The sequence below is a fragment of the Bubalus kerabau genome, chromosome 16 (assembly GCF_029407905.1).
Source record: "Bubalus kerabau isolate K-KA32 ecotype Philippines breed swamp buffalo chromosome 16, PCC_UOA_SB_1v2, whole genome shotgun sequence".
NCBI lineage: Eukaryota > Metazoa > Chordata > Mammalia > Artiodactyla > Bovidae > Bubalus > Bubalus kerabau.
The window spans coordinates 72,226,989-72,248,975 of record NC_073639.1 but is presented as its reverse complement, the minus strand read 5'-3'; the positions used below and the strand labels follow the sequence as shown (position 1 = coordinate 72,248,975).

The 21,987-nt window shown below is 51.6% G+C and overlaps 1 protein-coding gene across 1 annotated transcript in view; it reads right to left on the bottom strand.

Moving 5' to 3' along the window:
* The window catches only part of ZNRF3 (zinc and ring finger 3), a 146,395-nt gene extending 125,294 nt beyond the window's left edge, over nucleotides 1–21,101 (bottom strand). Inside the window, exon 1 of the mRNA XM_055549399.1 lies at nucleotides 20,582–21,101. Coding sequence (XP_055405374.1) covers nucleotides 20,582–20,881 — 300 coding nt within the window. The 5' untranslated portion in view covers nucleotides 20,882–21,101. The remainder of the gene's footprint in view (nucleotides 1–20,581) is intronic.
* Nucleotides 21,102–21,987: the final 886 nt, after the last annotated feature.

Genomic DNA, 21,987 nt, shown 5'->3' with positions numbered 1-21,987 from the left:
AGCAAGCCTGACAAGCCCAAGAGAGACGCTAGGCCTGGCCTGAGAACCCGCGGTCCCTGCTGGACCATCACCTTCCTCTCTGCTCCCCACCCAGACAGCTCTAATCCCCAATTACAAACACCCAGACTGCAAGCACAGGTCCTGTCACTGTGTTATCAGTGTGGACTTTCCCTTCTGATAAAAACCTTCTGAGCAAAACCACACAGCATCCTATTGACCACACAATCGGGTCAGCTGAGCCAGAGGAAGGGGTGTGACGCGCACTGGGTTTTGCTCCCCGTTTCGACAGCCAGAGTGGGGGCAAGACACGCCCCACAGGGCAGGGGGCAAGTGGATGGTCCATGAGTATCACCAGGAAACACCAACACTGCCACATTCAGCCGCAGGGGCACGAACTCAACCTCCCTGCACTTCCTTCTGTCCAGGTTTGCCAGTGATGCCCACTTCTCTCCAGAATAACCTTGCATGCTCCCCAATGCTACTGGGAGGTATGCTTTCAGACACTGCTGCTTCATCCTTGTCTGTTGCTGACAAGCACCGGGGTCCAAGGACAGAAGGATGCCACCGAGATGCCCGAGGGAAGGTAAGGGAGCAGGGATTCTTTGGAGAGAAACCTGGGCTTCGCTCAATTCTCATGGACACTACGGAGCTGACCGGCAGCACGTTTCAGTTGTATGCTGCCTCCTCTCATTCACCCTTCTTTCAAACTCCCCTTTCAACCGGTTGCTAACTTAGCTGCATGGAAGCTATTTTGATGGGAAGCTCGTCTACTATTTAAAGAAAGCAGGGCCCCCTGCTGTGCTGAGCAGAGTGACCCACCCTGGTGGGTATCTTCAAATGGAGCCAAGTAGAAAATTAACACTATTTTCATGGTCCGCCGGTGTATTTACAAAACACCCGCCTCCCACTGAAAGCTTGCTAACTCAACGAAAAAGGCACCAAAATGACCCGAAATCTGTTTTAGGGAAGAGGCTTAATCTGGGTTCTTAAAGCATACAGAAGAGAATAGCAACCTCCTTCCAGCTGTATCATTTGTTCGATTATGCTTTTTTTGTTAAAAATATGTAACACATCTTAATAAACCTGTTATCAATCAACTCAACAAATGAAAGCTATGAACCACCCACTCTGGACCACGCAAAAGTTCTCCCGCCCCACCATCCTTGCTGCTGGCAGAAGGGCGGGGAGGTGAAGAATGGCACTTGTGTTTACAGAGACAATGAAATGAAGCAGAGAAAAGAGTTACAGAGTGCCGGTAATCAAATCTGAATATGGCGCTGGGTTGGAAAACCAAATCAAAGCAAACCCTTATCAACAAATCCCCATGGAACCAGACCATGAGAAGGCACGGCCACCATCTGGGCTCCGTGAGGAACAAAAGGAACACCACCTGCTCCCTCAGCAAGTCGCCGGTACATTTGCAAGGACGGTGCAGTTCTTCTGTGTGAGAGACCAGGAAAATTAGGGAGAAAATTAGATGAGGTTAAAATAACAGTTGACGGATAACACAGAGCCACAGGAGATAAACTGTCAAATGCCCCCGTTTGGCACTTTGGGGTTTCATGTGAAAATGACTTCAGGAAACCTTTCTCCAGGTGGCAATTAACATTTTAACTCAAGCTCCCCCAGGGAAAGGGAAATTTCAGGAGGGGGAGGGGACGCTTCCTTAGCACAGGGCACTCAATCCGCAGGTGCTGAGTGAGAGAAGGCAGAAACCCACGCCTGGGACTCCATCCTGGGTGCCTCCTGAGCACTAGGACATCTCTGCTGCGTCCACCACAGTCACCTGCTTCGCCTGACTGTCTTTCCAGCAGGACTGTGGACTCCAGCAGCAAAGCCAGGGTGCTAACATGTATTAAGCACTTACTGTATGCTTAGCTCATGAATTAGCTCACAATCCTCTGGAAGTATGAGCTATCCTGTCCCGGGTGAGAGATGGGGAGGCAGAAGTTCAGGGAGGCTGATGACCTGGCCAAGGTCACGGCCTGGCAGTGGCAAAGCTGGGATGCACATGCTGGTCCGACTCCCAGGCCGTGCTTGGCACCACAGCGCCCTTTCTGCAGCAAGAGCCTGGTCAGCTCCAAACTCTTGGCATGCAGCTGGCGGCCATCATTACCTGTAAGAGGCGAGCAGACCACCGTAGGGTTTACGGGCCTCAAACCACCTTACGGCGAGGCTGGAAACACAGTCCTGCACTGCGGGCCAGCTTCTCCAGTCACTAGTTGCGTTAAACCTCCCTGCACCTTGGTGTCACCCAGGGACACAGGGATGGAACCTCTTACCACTCGGAAGCATCCTGGGGATCCAGTGGGACCAACAGTGTAAAGCCCCAAGGACAGTCTCTAACGTGGTATTCTTTCATTGATTCAAATATTTCACCAACCACCTATGTGACCTTCAGCCCCCAAAGCCTCTCGTGCAGGAGGGGGCAGAGCCAGGGGTGGTGGAGCCAGCCACACAAGGTTCCAGGCCAGGTTAATTGACAGCGGCTGAGAGGTAATCCCTTGGGTAGTTTCACAAGCAGAATGTTTACCCAGAGTCCAGCCTGGGAGAAACCACTGTCCTCTGTCTTGTCATTGGATTTGATTGGTACCAAGTTTCCTTTTCCTTTTCCTTAATGGTTTAACAAATCTCCGTCGCAGCTCTGTTTTTCCCATTCCCGAGCCTGAGGTCTAAAGGTTCTCTATTACTTTCGGCCAGGAAGTCCAGCAAAGCCAAATGGAGCAGGCCTGCAGAGATCAGGACAGGGTTCTGTCTCTGTGTTTCCTGCCCCAGCTACGACGGTCCTTGCCAGAGTTATATCATAAATCAGAACATGCTGGGGCCCGGTCAAGATGCACAGGCGGAGCCTGGTCATCCATAAAGAGACACCTCCACACACATTGCCCAGGTCTCCGCGCAGATCTGAAAGCCCTCAGGTCAGCCAGAGAGCAGATTCCTGAGCCAAATCAAGAAGAAGAAAAAAAAAAATCTCAGCTTCTAGAAAGTCAAGGGACAGCAGAAAAGTGCCCTAAGCAATGTCCAGTGGGCAGGATGATACAGAGAGGTGGTCTTTACCAAAGAAGCAAAAGGAAGGGTCAAGCCCGTGTGTGTGTGAATGCACCCAGAGAGCCTTCGCTAAAGCTGCAAAGGAAACAAAAATAAACCAACGGGATAAAAGGAAGGCTGTTGCACGAGGGAGAACTTTTGCTCCAGTTTTTTTTTAAAAAAAAAAAAAGAGAGAGAAGAAAAGAAAAAGAAAGCACACACTGAAATGATCTAAAGCTGCCTATAAATATTTGGAAACATCAAAGGCGGTCCTGTTAAATTAAAAATGCTGTCACACAGATAGGAACTAGCCTCCAGCGCTCTGCCAGCTTCAACATGTGAGCCTGTGATCTGAGGAGCGAGGGCTCAGCTCCTCGAGAAATCTGATTCACTAAAGAAAAAAGTGAACGAGCAGTTGAGTTTTAATAAGGGCATTAAATACCTTAGGAATGAGCTAATTAGAGTTTAACTCTTTCAAGATTGTCCGAGCTCTTAAGAATGCTGTAAAGTGAGCTCCCTCCAGAATCTAGTTAAATCGGTCTCGAAACCTGCAGTGTAAAAGAAAAGTATTAAAATAGCACCTTAGGACTTCAAAGCTGGTAAATCCCACCAGGTCTCCGGCAAAGGCCGAGGGAAAGGAAGGGAGGAGGCCGGCCCAGAATCGTTTTCAAGGTGAGGTTAGGTTGCCTGCTTATTTAGAGCCTGCTTTCCCCCACCCTACCCCCTGCACCAGGTAAGGAGAGCTCACCTCCTAATACCAAATGCGTTCTTCCTGCCCTGTGAACAGGCCCTTCACCTAAGCCCTTCTTCATGTTCTGACCCCGCTCGCATGCCTTGTGAGAAATATCAGCCAACCCCCCAGTCACCCAGCAGTTTCCCAACACACATTCAGAGTCAGGATCCTAAAGAATTCCCCCATTCGTGAAGTCCCCATCAGGACAGCAGGTCCTTTCAGGAACAAGAGTCTCTGGACTTGAAGTAGAATGCAGCAGTACCTCTTGCAGAATGAGAGAGAAAACACACCTGCGTGGAAGAGAACGGGCATCTTTCCATCACCCTGTCTCAGGAATGTGGGAGAAGGGGGCAGGCCGAGGTGGAAACTACCGTCTCCATTCAAGGAGAGGAATGCACTGCCCAGTCTTGGCAAAGGGGATGGGGGCAGTTATTAAAAAAAAAAAAAGCCCACAATGCACTCTGGTCATTCCCATTTTTAGAAAAAAATCCAAGTGCCTAACTTGGGGGCTTAAGATTAATGAAGTATTTGCTTTGGCATAATTGCACCCCGGACTGAACCAAGCATGGAAGTCACTTATGTCTGCGTCAGGTCCCATGTTATAGGCCTCAAGAGCACAGCCTGAGCGCATCACAACATCCCACGGGCCCTGGCTGGATCCAGAGTAGCCAGCCACCGCCCCGCTTCCCTGCGGAGCAGCCGTTCCCGCAGGCAGGCCGAGTGGCCTCAGGGACAAGAGGCAGGCTGGTCTAGAAGCCTCGCTTCCTGTGCACTGGACTTGAAGTTCACACATACGCAGGTCTGTGGGTGTGTGTGTGTGAACACAGGCCCAAGTGACCGAGCTCGGAACCTGGATGATGACCGAGCTGTAGGGCCCAGCCTTGAGTAGATGGAGCTGCAGCAGAGCTTCTCCCATCCCCCAGGACACAGCGCTGAAAGAGGGCCCCGGGGATCCACAAGGCATTGAACGCCCCGGCCCCTCGCAGACACTCCCAGGACAGAAGAGCCACGGGTGCAAGCGGTCAGGCACTGAGCGTGTTGGGAAATGATTCCTACGGTATGGTCACGTCTCCTGTTGATGACTAGCATCTCTGGATTCTTTAACCTTGATCAACGATGACTTCAGAATAAAAAGCTTCAGCCGCTCAGGAACGACACCGTGAGTGTGAGTATATGTGAGGAACATTATGCAAGTATGCACATTGCTTTCTTCATCATCATCCTTTCATCACTAGAGCTTAGTGCATGTTGTAACTCAACTCCATTTTACAGGTGAGGAAACTGAGACCCAGAGAGGCATGGTCACCTTTCTACAGCAGGTAACTGGCAGGGTCGGGTCCAAGCCTAGGCAGTCTGCTCTGCTGCCTCTCACATCAGCAAAGGAAATCCAGAACCACCAACATTTGCATACAGTTTAAGGAAGCCGATAAGTCCTGCGTAGCAAAGGTGCTGACTAAGGCTAATAGTCACACCAATGCCTCAAGACCTGGCCGTCCCAACTCCTGAAATACGGCTGGCTCAAGGTTATAACACAGAACCGAAGAGAACTCACACCCAAATCAGGAGATAGGCCGAAAGGTAATTTTTAAGTTGGTTCCTAGGAAGGCATGTGTATCTTCTCCCATAAAATGGGGTGCCATTTCTGCTCCACGGAAGGCCTCTCTGTTTAACTGGAACACACCCAAGGCCTGAGGACCCCACTCCAGGAAGCCCAAAGCAAAATAGCAGACAAGCAGAGGTTAAAAATCCCTGTACTAAACTCCTGACTCACCTTGGGATCTTGTTTCCTAACTTTACACTCAATTCTGACAAACATGGCTCCCTGGTTTTCTAGGAATGGACTACAGAAGGCAGGCGGGCGCAAATCGCATTTGCTGAGAGAGAAGCCTTGTTGGGGAGGAGGGAGCGAATTTACAGACAGGTGCCTCACGACTGCACAACTCCAGGGGGCGCTATTGGATCCACGTTAGGGCAAAGAGACGCCAGGTATCTTGAGGAAGGGGCAACTTTCCCTCATTCATACAAAGGGACACTGTGAGTCAGAGTGGGTAAATGTCAAAAGGTCGAGCCCCCAGCCCTGCCCTAAGACAAGAGCAGTCCCCTGGAGAGCCATACAGCCGACCCTGAGTCACCGGGCGACGACACGTGTGGTCACATCCCCTTCTGCAGCAGTAAGTCTCCATTCAGAGGGGCGGGGACGGGCCCTCTAACCACGAGGCCACCTGAGCTGTTGACACTGCCCCAGCCCGGCCTCCAGGGACTCGGGTCTCCCCCTGCAGAGGGGCGCTCGTTCCGAGGACGGTGCCCTGGCGTCCCATCCCATTCTACCATTGGGACCTCCCATCGAGCTTACCGGGCCTGATCAAGCCCCTTCCGGATGTTTCACTGCACAACACCAAGCGCCACAGAATCAATTCCGTGGGACGTCATTTGCAAAGGGGCAGACAGCATCCCAGGGCTGGGTGGCAGAGACCGCTCCTCTCCCTGTCCCAGCTCTGAACACCCAACCTTGAGAGCTGGACATCCTGAGATCCCACTTCTGGGCAGGGGGGTGGCACCTGCCACCATGGTCTCTGCTGAATATACAGGATCAGAGAGGGGAGAGGATAAGCCTTCCTGTAATGGGGAGCAGGGAGGAATGAGGATGAGGAGCTCGGGGAGGGGGAGTCCCTTATCCATCCCGCCTCATGTTCTTTCCCTTTCCCTCCCCCCATCACCCCCATTGGATCAGAGATACCAGAGGGCAAGGGATGTTGGCAGGACGTGGGAGGGAGGGATCTGTAAATTTTTAGAGACTGAAGACTCCCTATTTACCCTGCAGCAAGTAGGGTAGACGGGCTTCCCAGGTGGCTCAGACGGTAAAGAATCTGCCTGCCATGGCAGGAGAAACGGGTTCGATCCCTGGGTCGAGAAGATCCCCTAGAGAAGGAAATGGCAACCCACTCCAGTATTCTTGCCTGGAGAATCCCATGGGCAGAGGAGCCTGGTAGGCTACAGTCCATGGAGTTGCAAAGAGTTGGACACAACTGAGCATACAAATACACATGTGCGTGCACACATATACAAGGAGGGAAGACACTCATACCTGAACTTTGACAAGTTTGCAAGGGGGCAATTAAAACAGCCTTGCATAATTAAGAAAATTAACTACTGTTACCTGAGCATGCAGTAAGAATTCTAGGGTTTCCTACATCTTCTCGTAGGAGCACATAACAGGGAATCATTCCACTTGGAATATTCGAAACTATTCTTACCCCCCATCCCATTGCTGTTTCAGAGCCTCCCCCTTCCAAAAACAAGGTTGGCATGGCAACCAGAGCACCAGTCACTGTGGTCCCTAACCACATCCGCCAGGGCCTGGCGTGCTGAGGCGTGTGCCAGCTCTGTTGTCTGTAGGGCACTCCTGGCCACAGCACGCAGCGAGCTATAATCAAGTCAGAAACCGCCACATTCGTATAGAACTCGGCTCCACATAAATATTCATTAAATGTGAAAACCTATGGTGATGCAATGTTGAGACTGCAAATTTAAACACAAGAGTCAGGAAATGCAAAAATTACCACTGCCACTGGAACCTGAATCACCCAGACGGCGCATTTAATGCCAAGCAGTTCGTGTGCGTCCTAGAGATTTAAACCCAGTAACACCAAAGCTTCAGAACTACACGCTGGCTGCTCACTTAACTCCCTGGGTGAGGCTGACGCTTGCCTGAGGGGCCTCGGAACATTTCTGGAGTGGACATGCCGTGAAAAGGCGTGACTAGCCTCCAGTACAAGTGAAATATAACATATCACAGATATGCTATGCTAAGTCACTTCCGTCGTGTCCAACTCTGTGCAACCCCATAGACGGCAGCCCACCGACTCTGAACTATTTCTGAAGGTCCCAGCACCCATATAATAGCCACTATTTCACAAAAAAACAATAAATAACCGAAAAACCTCAACATGCCAACATGTACACAACAAAGCAATAACTTAATAATTCCCAAATGTGTATGGTGGGCCGCTTAAAGACTAGAAAATCATGTTCTTTAAACCGAAACTCTGAATTCCTTCCACTCATAGTCTGCTGGCCTCTTTGACATCTATTTTGTGCTTCTATTATTTGGCTGTGCTGGGTCTTGGCTGTGGTGCTCACAATCTTTGATCTTCATCGTGGCAGCACGTGGGATCCAGCTCCCTGACCAGGGGTGGAACCCGGGCCCCGCATCGGGAGCATGGGGTCAGCCAGTGGACCGCCAGGGAAGCAGGCCCTGCTGGTTTCTTTGGAGTACTACTGCCGTCCTTTAAAACTGCTTCCCGGACTTCCCTGCTGGGACAGTGGATATAAGTCCACCTGCCAATGTAGGGGCCATGGGTTCGATCCCTGGTCTGGGAAGATTCCACGTGCCAAGGAGCAACTAAGCCTGTGGGCCGCCACTACTGAGCCTGCATTCTAGAGCCCAGGCTCCACAACAAGAGAAGCCAGAGCAGGGGCTTCCCTGGTGGCTCAGTGGTAAAGAGTCTGCCTGCCAATGCAAGAGACACAGGTTCGAGCCCTGGTTCGGAAAGATCCCACATGCCTCAGAGCAGCTGAGCCCATGGGCCACGGCTACTGAGTCTGTGCTCTAGAGCCCGGGAGCTGCAAGCCCCACGTGCTCTAGGGTCTGTGCTCCACAGCAAGAGAGGCCGCCCCAAGGAGAAGCCCAACACCGAAACTGGAGAGGGGCCCCCACTCCCCACAACTAGGGAAAAGCCCATGCAGCAATGAGACCCAGCACAGCCAAAGTGAATCAATAAAGAAAGTATTTTTTAAGAAAAGAAGCCACAGCAATGAGAAGTGTGCACACCACAGCTAGAGAGTAGCCCCCACTCGCCCCAACTGGAGAAGCCTGTGTACAGCAACAAAGACACAATGCAACCAAAAATTAACAAATAAATTTTGAAAAGTGAAATGAAACTGCTTTCCATCCAGCATCTAAACACAGCCTCAGCCAGAACTTCAAAGGCCAGAGGTGGGGCGGTGTGCGGGGAGCAGGGAATTGACAAAACAGCTCAGTGCAAACGTAAGAATGGGTCCTTCGGGGGCTGCAGATAATTCTTACCATTTCCCCAAACACCAGCTTTCTAAGTGAAACCAAAATATGGCACATTTTTTAAAAGAAACATACTCCCTAAAAGTCTAGGCTGAGATGTCTCTTGTCCAGCATGCTCGGAACACTGCACCCAGGCAGCCTCGCCAGCCGGGAAGGAGTTAGATGGTGCTATGGCCTTATCCCACGTCCTTTTTCCAGGCCCAGAGAACAGAAGCGAGGGGAAATTACTTTGAGAGTCTGGTCCACCCCAACTATTTGGAATAGCCCTAGGACACACCCACGTCTTGTGATCGGTTTCTCCAATCACAGAAAGCTCTCCCTCAAAAAGCCAAGTCTTTTATTTATTTATTTTTTTTGGGGGGGTGCTCCACTAACATCTCCACCTCTACCATATCCCTAAGTATCATGATCTAGAAGAATTTAGTTCAGTACATATTTAAGAGCTTTACTGCAGGGCAACAAGGGGGATGAGGAAGTCACAAGCCTTCTCTGCTGGGAGCAGTGACTTTGTGGGAAAAAGAAATAGTAAGGTATGGAAGATCAGCTGGGAAGTGAAAAAGGGAGTGCTTGGGTAGGAGGAACCCACCAGCAGAATTTGGGAATGCCTGATGGGAATGGCTGGAAGTCTAACCACAGGTGAAAGCTCTGGGGAGAAGGGAAAGTGGAGTAGGGGGCAAAGGTGGGGGTCGGGAAGGTGCGAGCCGCAGAAATGCACCCCTGCGGAAGGTCTCAGAGCGAGGGAAGCCCAGGACCCATTCGGGAAATAAAAGCAGGAACACCCAGGACACAGGCCCGCGTCCCAGGCCGGCTCTGCGCTCAGCAAACAACGGGAAAGACTCTGATGGAGGGAATGACAAGATCAGCGGTTACTTGGGAAAGATGAAGCGGAGGGGAAGAGCTGCTCGGGGGAGGCAGACCGACACAGGGAAATGCTGAGGCGGCATCTGATGACGCAAAGGGGCAAGGTCAGCAGGGAGGGAGCAAGGGCACTGTTTCCTCTGACTTGGCCACAAGATACCTCGATTTACATTTTGCAAACGGCTTTGCAAGTCACGCCTGCAACATTCTTTACATGCCATTAGCCGCCTGCCTACCACCTACTCCAAGACTGAGGCACTTTCTGAAATGATGCCAAGCCTCCGGGTACCCAGTGGTGGTTCCAAAAATCGCATAAAGGTGCTGAACACACAAATGTCGAAGGCGCGTAAGTAAAATTAGGTACAAAGAAACGCCTTCGACGTCAAGTGTGGGACAAGCCTTGGCAGCTGGGACAACCTGAATGGCAGATGGCCCTCTGGGCAGAATCCAGGGAAGGCACTCTGAGCTGGGAGGACGAAACCAGGAATACGGGTGAAAGTTCGGGGGGGGGGGGGTGCCCTAAAAGCGCGTGGAAAATTTGCTGGAACCCGAGCATCACAGAAGGATGCTGCTCCAGGGAGACCAGCACCTGGACCAATGAGACCCGAGTTCTAACCCCAGCTCCTCGGGCCACCAAAGGCTCGAGGCTCTTGCCCATAGCACCCTCGCTGTAAAAGGAGATCGGGGCCATGGCATTCCAGGGTGCCCTCTGGTTCAAACAGGAGCTCTCATAGTCAAAAAAAAAACCAAGGAGCAGAAAGAGAGAAGGGACAAAGATGGTGATGAAGGTGTGCACCAAATGGCTCCAGGGAACAGAAGAACCCTGTCAACCAAGAAGAACACTCTGGTTGGGAGGGGGGGGGGGGGCCTCCCTTGTGGTCCAGTGGCTAAGACTCTGTGCTCTACTGCAGGGGGTGCAGGTTCAACCCCTGGTCAGGAAACTAAGAGCCCTCATGCCACGTGGGGCAGCCAAAAACAGCAGCAACACACAATAACGCTCTGGTCACGCCAGGGCCACTGCGGCCCTCCCCAGTAGAACTTGAGGCTCACAGGGTGCAGTGAAGTGTCATGAAGTCACTAACGGCCCGGCCGTCTGACACACAGATGGCAGGGGAAAGACAACAGAGACTTGCCAAGCGCAACTTAAAAGCTTTAGGCTCCAGAACTTGCAGCGAGAGAAAGGATGGCAAACACCACTGCCCACGGGGGCCCCGGGAGCTGGTAGGCGCGGGATCGTTACCCGTGAGTGCGGCAACCCGCCGCAATGCAGGGGAAGCTTGTAAACAGGGGCCTGCGCCCCATCTGAAGAGGGCAGCTGCCGTCTCACTGGAGCAGGCTGTCGCCACGTGGGAATGCGGACCCGACACTGCCAGATCTTTTCGTGTTTCGAGAAGAGCCAAAGCTCCAGATTTTTATGTAAAACTTCTAGATTTTTAACAGGGATCAAACGAAAGAGCAGGATGCTGTCTTCTGCCCGTGGGCCTGCTGTTCAGGGGCGCCCTGACAGCCTGCAGCTCGGCTCTAAGGCACCCCTGGCTTCCACACGCTGACAGCAGCGCTGCCCCGAATGAGGGCACAGGGAGAGAGGTGCACAGAACACCCCAGGCAGCAGCGCCCTCCTGGGCCGCCATCCGCTGCCACCGGGAGTGCCCGCCACGAGGCAGTCCCTTCCCTGAGGAGCGTGGCCATCTGCCCGGCCAGACGCTGCGTCCCTACCCAGAGCCCTAGGGCGCCTGCTCCCGGATCGGGCTCAGACACACCCGCCGGGGAAGGACCCAGATACCACGCCAGGCACCTTCCCTTTGATGCTGACAGTCGCGTCTCAGATCCCCATGGCAGAGGGGGAAAGCCAGTATTTCACCACTCACTAAGTGACAGGGATACACAGGGCTTCCCTGGGGCTCAGGTGGTAAAGAATCTGCCTGTAATGCAGGAGACCTGGGTTCGATTCCTGCATGGGGAAGATCCCCTGGAGAAGTAAAAGGCAACCCACTCCAGTATTCTTGCCTGGAGAATCCCAAGGACAGAGGAGCCTGGTGGGCTACAGTCCATGGGGTCGCAAAGAGTCGGACATGACTGAGCAACACACACACACACACACAGGAATACACAGGCTTTCACTCTTGTGAAGCTGTTTTTCAATGGGGTGCTGTTCAGTCACTCAGTCATGTCCGACTCTTTGCGACCCCATGGACTGCAGCACGCCAGGCTTCCCTGTCCTTCACAATCTCCCGGAGCTTGCTCAAACTCATGTCCACTGAGTCAGTGATGCCATCCAACCATCCCATCCTCTGTGGTCCCCTTCTCCTCCTGCCCTCAATGGGTATGTTTGTTTTGTTTTTTAAGAAACTACCCATTGTGAGCAGGGGTGCGTGGAAACACGAAGGCCAGCCTGGCTGGGGAACATAAACCAGCCCTGCTCTTTTGCAGGGGGGACTGACCACACACGACAGGACCAGGGGAAGTATTTATACCTCTCCCGATCCTAGAACCTGAGTCTGCGAAGGGAGTCAAGGGATAGAGAAAAAAACCTCCCCACAGCAGCACTTACAATAACGGAAAACAAGACACTAAAAGTGTTTTGGAATATTTATTAGTAAGAGGGAAATACTTAAGGTACACAAAGGGTCATTAACACTATATAGTGTTTTTTCCAATTTTCTTAAAAATCTAAGTGCATAGGAAAAAAAAAAAAGGAAAGGAAAGCTATCCCAAATCACAAAAGGTTAACAGAGGTTACGTGGAGGCAGTGGGACTGATTTTCTTTTTCATACTTTTATTTTCCAAGTATTCGACAATAAACATGTATGATTTTTATAATTAAAGAATAATTACAGATGATCTGGTTTTTTAAAGGGAAATGTTGGCCCTGACGAGAGGTAATGTAAAATGAATCTATCCTAGCCTTTTTGCCCAAACTGTATCTAAGTACACCCAGGTCCTCAAGCAAGCGGGTCTCGAGGTTTGTCTTCAAGTGACCCAAGCTCGATCCCAGCTCTGTGGCCCTGAGAAGCTTACTTACACCCTCTGCCCCGGTTTCCTCTGTGAAGTGCAGATAATTCAACGGCCCACTGTGCATGGGAGAGACCATGAACATGATACCTGCAAACCACAAACTGTGCGGTGGGTGTACAAGGCTGCTTCTTCTCTAGGCTGTATCCACAGCAGGAACTCAAGAAACGTCTGCTGACAAGTTAGCGCACTCAGTTTAAGTGAAAAGAAAAAATCAAGTTTAAACTCTTACAGCACTGAAGGGTTCATGCACCTGACTGAGCACCACTCTGAACTCTCTTATTTTAAAAACGCAGCAGCTTCTGTACCAGGAGACCAGAAGCTCCCATTCCAACATACAGTTCCCTGTGAAACTTCTAGAACCATCAGAGTCTGTCTTCACCAAATTGACTCTACACACTGAATTTCTAAACAACCATATCACACTGGCTGCTGGGGCGAGAACGGGGTTAATGTCAAGTCTTAGCACACATCTGAAGGGTAATAAAAATAAAACGCTCTCCCTTGAACCACAACAGGCCGGCTGACCTCATTGTCTTCACACTATAGTGAGTCAACAGAGTGCTCAAAGTCAGAATTTCAAACATCTCATTCAAGCGGCAGATGGAACCAAGACCCTCTACTCTTTACGGCCTCCCCATCCTGTTTGGCAGGTATAAAGGCACCTCTCTGCAGAGGGGTTATCAGCTTTTAACCTCAAAGGTAGGTAAAAACAAAACAAACAAAAAAATGAGCAGGAAAAGGCCAAAAGGCACAAATCCACGTACTGTGTCATTACGCAGACGTGCCTCTTCAGAATGGGCTGCCCAGGCCCACTTGTCACCCCTGGGCCAGGTGCACCCCCGGTTTCGCACAGCTGTGTCCCCCCGGAGAGGGCCTGTGGTCAGCACGCCGCTCGCCCCCTCCACTCTGCCGCCTGCGGGCAGGGCCCACGCCTCCCTTGTGCCCACCTGCTGCCTCGCCCCGCCCAGGGTTGGGGGCACAGAAAGCAGCGGTGAACGCCGGCCCACTGCAGGAATGCAGACCCACGGGAGGTCTTAACCGCCAGGAGGACGGGATGAGCGGAGGGAAGCCACAGCTTCAGGTTCTGACCATCTCTGAAATCAAATTTCAGATCACAGGGGAACGCGCAGACTGTGTAAATAAAGGAAGAAAAGCAATGAACACGGGACGGGGCCTCTTTGGGGAAAGCCACACAGGCTGTGAAAGGGCTCTGAAAAGCCAGCTACAGGAAGGAGGTGTGTCTCACTTCAGAGATCTCTTTAAATGCCAGAGTGCCACGGCCATTCCAACTTCCCCGAAGCCAGAAAACAACGGACATGCCATCGAGCGACAGCGGTGCACTTCAAGTCACTGGTCCCTCTTCCCAACCTTGGCGGGTCAGCTCTTCATGAAAAAAACAAGGTAGAATGAGACTGTGTGACTGAAAAAAGGATGCGAAAAAGGGAAGGAAGGAAGGAAGGAGAAAAGTCTCTAAGGGCAGAGGGTTTTCTCACTTGAAGTTACCGGCTCCTCTCTTGGTCCATCACTCTGGGTTTATACTGACTCTAAATTCCACCATCAGTTGCCATAATCTCATCCCAAGCAGAAGAAAGTGCCAAGTGAAGCAGGCTTGTGAAAACAGAAATGGCTGGGAATCACACAGAGCTGGGTTTTAATCTGAGCCCTGCAACTGACCTGCTCAGCATCTTCCATGCGTGACCTTAGCTCTCTGGGCTTAGTTTCCTCATCTGAACACCTGGGCCATCCCATTTCCCTCGTCCACTGAGTCTAAGTTCAGGTGCTGTACCCAGTGCCTGGTGTGCAGGAAACACGGGATCACGACCACCTATTTTTAAGAGCTCTGACAGAGGAAGACTGAGTGAAAACTCTAAATTAAAGGAGAAAAGCAGCCACTTACACGCGGGGTGCAGCTTTACGAGACCTGGCTTTCCCCAGTCAGACACCTGATCACTAAGCTCGCTTCCAAGTGGGCTCTCCCTGGCACACTCGGCCAAGGTCCAGCTGAGGACGACAGAAAGGCCCAAACCCGGGAGCTGGGAGACCCAGACAGTTCTCCAGGGTTATCTCAACCTCACTCACTTCTATGGATCAACCCCCTTCACTTCTCTGGACCTCAGCCTCCTTCCTCAACTAACACATTAAAGGGCTGAGTCTGGGTCTTCAGATTATTGAAATGGATTTAAATGTCCTTTTTGTTGTGAACTGCGAATCCGCATTCTCCAGACTTGTGCGATGCCATCAAAAAGCAAAGTTTTCATATGACATAATATTCAGGGTAATGATAATCCTGAATACCAAACTTTTACAGTTATGCCCAGGGACACTGGGGCCTGGCCATGAACGGTTCTTCATGTGTCTGTCCATCCCTAACAGCTGTCCACATGAGGCCTCTCTCAATATCAGGGTTTTATCATGAAGAGAATGTCTTCAGACCCTCATGACGCCAGATACCCGACCCCTGAGCACACACGCACACACGTGTGTCACTGTCACACAGCCCGGGCGACAACAGCAGTGCTTCCAACCGGGACCATCCTCCCATCTAATCAAGCAAGCTTCTGTAAACAACCACCGAAAGGAAAGCTGAGCCCAGAATGTATCAGCAAAGCATACGAAGTGGTTCTCATCAATTCTCATAAGATCCACTGCCCGCCTGGTGTCCACCCTGAATCCATCATTCATTCACTGAATACTGAGTGTCTGATAAGCAGCAGGCACTGGGGACCAGGGATGAACAGAAACAAACAGGCCTGTGCCCAGGTCCACGGAGAAGCAAGCAGTGAGGGGTTGCTCTCAAGGCATCTCAACATCGACGGATGCTCCATTTCATTTCCCAGTGAACACTGAAAAGACGCACACCTGCAGTCCACGCTCCCACACTCTGCATTCAGAGCCTCATCTTCCTGCCTTTCACCATCTAAACGCAGAAAATTCTTTTTTTAATTGAAGTATAATTGACCAAAAACATTATGTTAGTTCCAGGTATACAACACAGTGATTCGATACTAAATGCAGAAAATTCTTGGAGTGACTGTCTTTCCATTTCTCCCAAGGATAATGCATTTCACTACTACAGATAGGTGAACTGGAGAGAAATTAATCCATTAGAGATAAAGGATGCCTTCAGAACTAAGGGCTCCACTGTGTGTGGAGACCCAGTCAGGAGCAATTATCATTTATTCACACAGATCTAAAGGAAAAGCAATACAGTATGCGGTACAGAACAGGGCTTGAGTAGAAATCCATCAAGTGAACACGCTCGACAGAGACACACAAACCTGCAGACTTCTCAAAGACTCCTGCTAGCCTGAGCCGCACGTCACTGCCTTCAAATCCCCAGGGATGGATGGCTTGACAACGAGTACTGGAGAACTGGAGAACTGCTTCTCTTTTTCCTCTTAGAGAGGAGGGGCATCAGAGAACCCACCTTGGGGAAAAATTACACATCTTCTCAGGAAAATAAAAGTGCACATACACGGGATTGTATGCATAATTTCAGGGGTTCACAGGCCATCTATGGAAGTCTGTGACCCTCAGGTTAAGAACCCCTATTCTAGACTATGAAAAATTAGACTTGAACAAACGTCAGGACCTAACCAGCCAACTCCTATTTATTTAACGGTAATAGGAACAAAGGAGCCAGACAGACCTGGGTTTCAACCCAAGTTTTATCATTTGCTACCAATGTGAGGTTGCAGAAGTCAAATAGCCTTTCTCAGCCTCAGTTTCCTCATCTGTCAAATGGGTCAACAACAGTTGTTGATTCCATGTTAAAGACATAGATGAGCAAACACATGACGAGCTTGGCATAGTGCCCTATACAAAAGAAATGCTCCTAAAGAGAAGCCAGCATCACCCTCTCTAGTTCACAGGCTGCACACTTATCCTCACTCCCATCTTCATCTCCATTCAGAGCTGTATTAGTAACTCCCATGGCATCTCAGGGAACGAGATAGAAAGTAAGAGCTCCTAAAGAATTCACGAGGTCACAAAACACAGCCCTGATGTCTTCCCCTAAATCAAATGCTTGGTTTTAACCTATGAAGGCCCTTCTGACAAGACAGTCAGCAATCCCTTTTTGTGTAAATCCAGGTCAGCTGTCAGCACGCAATTGTTCTATTAGGTCAAGTCAATTTTTAGAGAGGCAGGCCTGTTAACTTAAAATGGAGATGAAAAGAAAGTGTTTGATCAAATGCTAAACTGCAGAAACACACTGACAGGGAGACAAGGCAGAGGAATTAGTTTCCTAAAATTATTCTCTCTGATACCCTTAGTTAACATTGGCTATTTAAGGACCTCACTCAAGCCTTTCTGACCCACCACTCAGCTCTCCTCCCAGCCCTCGTGGCTAAAGGCACTGGCTTAGTTCTTAAATGTTCTCAGCAAGCTCTGTTTTTAAGACCATTCAACACTTAATCCAGGATCCAGAGGCCGATTTTAAAGTTACACAAAACCTACCATTCAGATTTCTCCTACAAATGAATTTCTCAAGCGTTTCTAAATATTTGACTTCAAGGGGGGGAAAAATATATTTCCATTTAAAACAATCTTTCACCTCTAGCTATGCAAATTTTCTTTGTTTGCTTAACCAATTCACATACCACTAGCCAGTGTTTAATTGGGTCTTTATTTAACATCACTAACCATGTGAGCTGAACAGCCAAAGTCTGAAAGTTTCAGATAATGATCTCATTAATAGCAACAAATTGGTTCAAAGATGAAATATGTATCAATACATCTAAGAACCCTTTAAAGTTCCACACTTCAGAACTAAAGGAGAAGTGTAATTACTTCCTCCAGCGTTCACACTGTATGCTTGACACTTACAGACGGGCTGTAATCCTGCATGAATAAATAAAATACTAAAGTAGTGAACAGCACTTCATAGCCACATATTGTTTCCACAACTTTCACAGACGAAGATGTCAAAAAAAAAAAAGAAAAAGGATCTCTCTTCTTTCAGAGCACAGTGATGACCTTGGGAAAGTTATTTAAGCCTAAAATGCACAAGGAGAGAATCAACACTCTTAGTGACTAATCTCAAGATTTGAATTTCCCTCTCTCTCTGTCTTTCTCACTCTCCTCTCTCTTTCACACACACACACACCCTTCTTTACCAGGCCTCCTCCTACCCCAACCCATGCAGATGAATGAACAGGTATTCTAATTAGAGGTATCTGGGCAAACCAGACTGTGATAAGGTATCTACTCTATAAACAGACATAGACACATACTTTCATTGCATACAATACAGAGGGGGGAAAAAAAATCAGTGATACAAACCAATTTCCTATCTTAGAATTCTTAAAGGAAAGAGTCTCTCAGACAGGTTCTTTTCTCCCCTAAGCATGAAAGCCGTGCTACAGATCCCACGTGCTACAGATCCCACGTGCTACAGATCCCACGTGCTGCAGATCCCACGTGCTACAGATCCCACGTGCTGCAGATCCCACGGCAACCAAGCTAGTGCTGTAAGTGCTATGATTTAGGGTTAGTTAAAGGAAAATAAACTCCGTTCTGAAGACCATAAAATATTAAATAGCAAATTATGCAAGTTTTTTTTTTTTTAAAGATAGTAAATAGAAGGAGGCTTGAAAAGTTCAACAAGGGCACTTAGAAAATCGGATTAATCTGAAGCTGAAGAAACAACCAAGTTGTTTCTTCTACATTCTCATTTCTCACGCAAGATGTGACATTCTCTCTCTCGGCAGTCCTAAAACATCAGCTTCCCTTACAAAAACTTTCTTGGGGGCTGACAGGGGCCACGCGAGTTCCTCCACACAGGAGTATTCCAAGAACTAATGAAAGCATGCCAGCCTCTGTACACACAGCCCTGGGAGCCACGCCGAGCTCCTTCTGTGCACACAGGTTCAGCAAGCAGGCCTCACAATAAAGTTATCAAAGATGTAGAGAACACTAAGAAAGGACTACTCAGACAGCTCAGACAAACTCACCAGTGTTACTGCAGTTATAAGGGAATTAGGACACTTATTAGTGATTGCTTAACAGGTAAACTTATTAAATACCATTTAAGTCATTTTTCTTTACTTAGCAGTTGTTGACTTTTTTTTGGCAAGGCTAATGGACTACAAAGGAGTTAGATAAGCACTTCAAAAACTTTCAAAAGAGAATAGATTCCTTCTGCCAAATTCACACAGTATCTCCCCACTCACAAGGATAAAATAGTTACAAATGGTGTGTTTAAACTGCTAATTTTGTATTAAATGGTGAACCCAAGATTATCTCCAAAGCACTGCACTACTCATAATGCATAGCTCGTCAGACAACCTACCAGGGAGAAAGTACAAGTTAAAACACTGCAGATAAAAATCGCAAACTTCAAAAGTCTCCTTCAAAAAGTGCCATGATTAAAACATCTTTTCTCTTAGAAAGCTGTAAATCAAACATTTTCTACAGGCATCAGGCCACAGTGAAAGCCTCAAAGAGAAACAAGAAGTCACAGGAGCAGGCATTAAGATTCAAACTGTGCTTGAAGGCTGCAACTGAAAGAAAGGCTGCAGGAATCTTCAGCAGACCGTGGTCTCTAAAGCTTATAAATTAAAGACTATAACATTATCCCCCTAAAAAGTCCAAACGCTTTTAACATATGCGTAGTAACAGAACTCAGACAACCTGTGTTTTCCCCCTTCTATCTGTCCTGCAGAAGTCTGAGATGGGGACCTAAGGACACACCTCTAAGGGCTAAGCCGCACTGCCCCCTGCCCTAACCCTGCAGAGTTTTCAGTCTGCACCAGGGGAGGGGAAATGAAAGGCTGCTTGCAGTTAATTCCATTCAGTCCCCCGCTCTTCATTCATAACTCATCCAAGAGCAAAGCGCACAAGGCCTCAAAGCTTGGAGCCCCTGCAGCCATCCCCTCACCCGCAAAAGGTTCAAAGACGAGCCAACCATTTCAAATCACTCCCATCCCAGGCACGCATATTCACCGCGGTAAGTGCGCTGGCTGTCTACTAAGTTGATAAAATCACAGCCAAGGAAGCAGAAAGGCATCTACCCAGTTCACCATCTGCAGAGGCTTGGGCTCAGAGTCCCTCCTCCACAGAGAGGGGTTCTGCTGAAAGCTCGCTCTCCACCCCCGCCCCCGCCGCCCCACTCCGCCAGCTTCCTTTGGAATGCACACCCCTTTCATTCGGAGCAAGGTGGAGGCCCTGTCAGTGAGCGACCCTTCTCCCGAGGTGCAGGCCCTCTGCACCAGTCCTTGGCCGAGGAGCGGGCAGGCTGCCTCCCTCCCACTCTCTCTGTAATCTGAGGCACGCAGCGAGGGCTGCTGCTCCGGCCACTCCGGGGCACCCGCGATCCCCACTCCTCCGCCAGCTCCCGCTGCCTCTCCTCCTGCGGCTGCTGGTCCAGCGCCCCCGCGGGAGGGTGGGCGCCCAGGTGAGGCTGGCGGCAGGTTCCGGGGGGAGCCCCTCGGACAAGCCTGGCTGCTCCCTCAAAGAACCTGCACGGGTGTGAGGGCACAGCCTGCGACCTGGAACGAGCCACCCCATCCTTCATCACTTGTCTCGCCGAAGTTGGCATTCAACAGGTAGTTCCCGGGACTTCCACCTGAGGTAAAAGCGAGCGCCCCGACAGCCTGAGGGGGCTGCCTCAGCGTGGGCGCCCGGACCCGGGGTCTCCTCTCCCGCTCCCGGGACCGACGGGAGGCCGAGCCCCCACGTGCGCTCGCCCCCCCACGGCGGCGCCCTGGAGGCCGCGTCCCGCCCGCCCGCTTGAGAGGGATGCCGCCGACCTCCTCACCGCCCCTCCCGCCCGCCCGCCCGCCCGCCAGCCCGCGGCGGGGTCGGCGGGCGCAGCCCCCGGAGCCATCTTGTGGCGGCGGCGGCGCGGGGCCCGGGCGGCGGGCAGCTACCTGCACGATTTCGCCCTCCGCGCTGAGCGTGGCCCCGGCCCGCGAGAAGCGGCCAGTGAGGCCGGTGGTGTAGGTGGTGTAGTCGCCGCTCGGGCTCGACTCGAACAGCACCACCTCCACGAACGCCGTCTCCTTGGCCCGCGCCGTGCCGGGCCCCGCGGCCGCGAGCAACAGCCCGAGCAGCAGCGGCAGCGGCGGCGGCGGCGGCAGGCGGCGGCCGCGGGGGCCGCGGGGCCGGCAGCGGAGGCGGCGGCGGCGGCGGCCCGGGGCCCCTGGGCGCCCGCCCGAGCGCGGCCTCATGGTCCTGCAGCGGGAGGGCGCGGAGGGCGGGCGCGGCCGGGCATAGTCGCGGGCCGGCGGAGGACCGAGCGCGGGCGGACGCCTCACAGCCCCATCGCGGCGGCGGCGGCGGCTTTGTGGGTCGCAGGCTCGGCTGGGCTCCCACGGCCGTCGCGCCGCGGCCCTTTCATCTGCTCCACGTGAGGGGTTATCCCCGCCCCGGCAACGTCGTGACCCGCTCTCCCCTCCCTCCCCGCGCTCGACCGCCGCGGCTGCCGGCGGGGCGGGGGAGCGGGTAGGCGGGGCGGGCGCGCCTGCGGCGGGGGTGGAGCCGGACGGTGGGACACGCCCCCGAATTCGCCCCCGCCCCCTCGCCCGCCGTCTGCGCGCCTCCCCTTGCTGTCGCTCCGCCCATCGCCTACCGTCTTGCCCCGCCCCTTCGTCCTCGCTCCGCCCCTAGGCTCTAGCCCCGCCCCTTCTGTCGCGCTCCGCCCCCGCCGCGCCCCTCCCTCGGCGGCAGACATTTCTCCTCCCGGTTCCTGAAGTTCGGCGGGAGTGGAGACCGCATCCTGCTCCGGGGCGATGTGCGTCCTCTCTGGAGGCCCCGCGCCTCCTGGTCTCATGCAGAAGTCAGGTTCCTGTCCTTCCTTCCCGGCTCCCCGCGTCAATCCACAGTTCCTGGGATCGGAGCCCCCGCACCCGGCTCTCAACCCCACCCCCACCTCCAGGATCGAAAGGGAAAGGCTCTGGCGGTCTGGGGCAGTTTGCTGCTCGGCCGTTCCCGGGCGTGTCGGGTTCTTGCACTGGAGTCGCTTAGACAGTTGTGTGTGTAAGGGAGGGAGGGGGCGGGGGTGAGAAAGCCATTAAGTCTTTTGGACTGATGGAGATAATCTTTATACAGCCCCAGAGGCTGTAACTGAAACATCCCCCTCGATGGAAGTTCTGAAACTTCGATTCTCTCCTGAGCAGAAGTCCAGAGAATTCCAACGCCATCACACTTTGTGCGCGGAGGATAGCTACCAAATTAACGTACCTAAGACATGAGCTCCAGGATTCAGGGGTTCCCAGTCACCCAGAAGAGAAACTTTGGATTTTCTTTGGAACATGCCTTTTTCTTCCTCATCTGT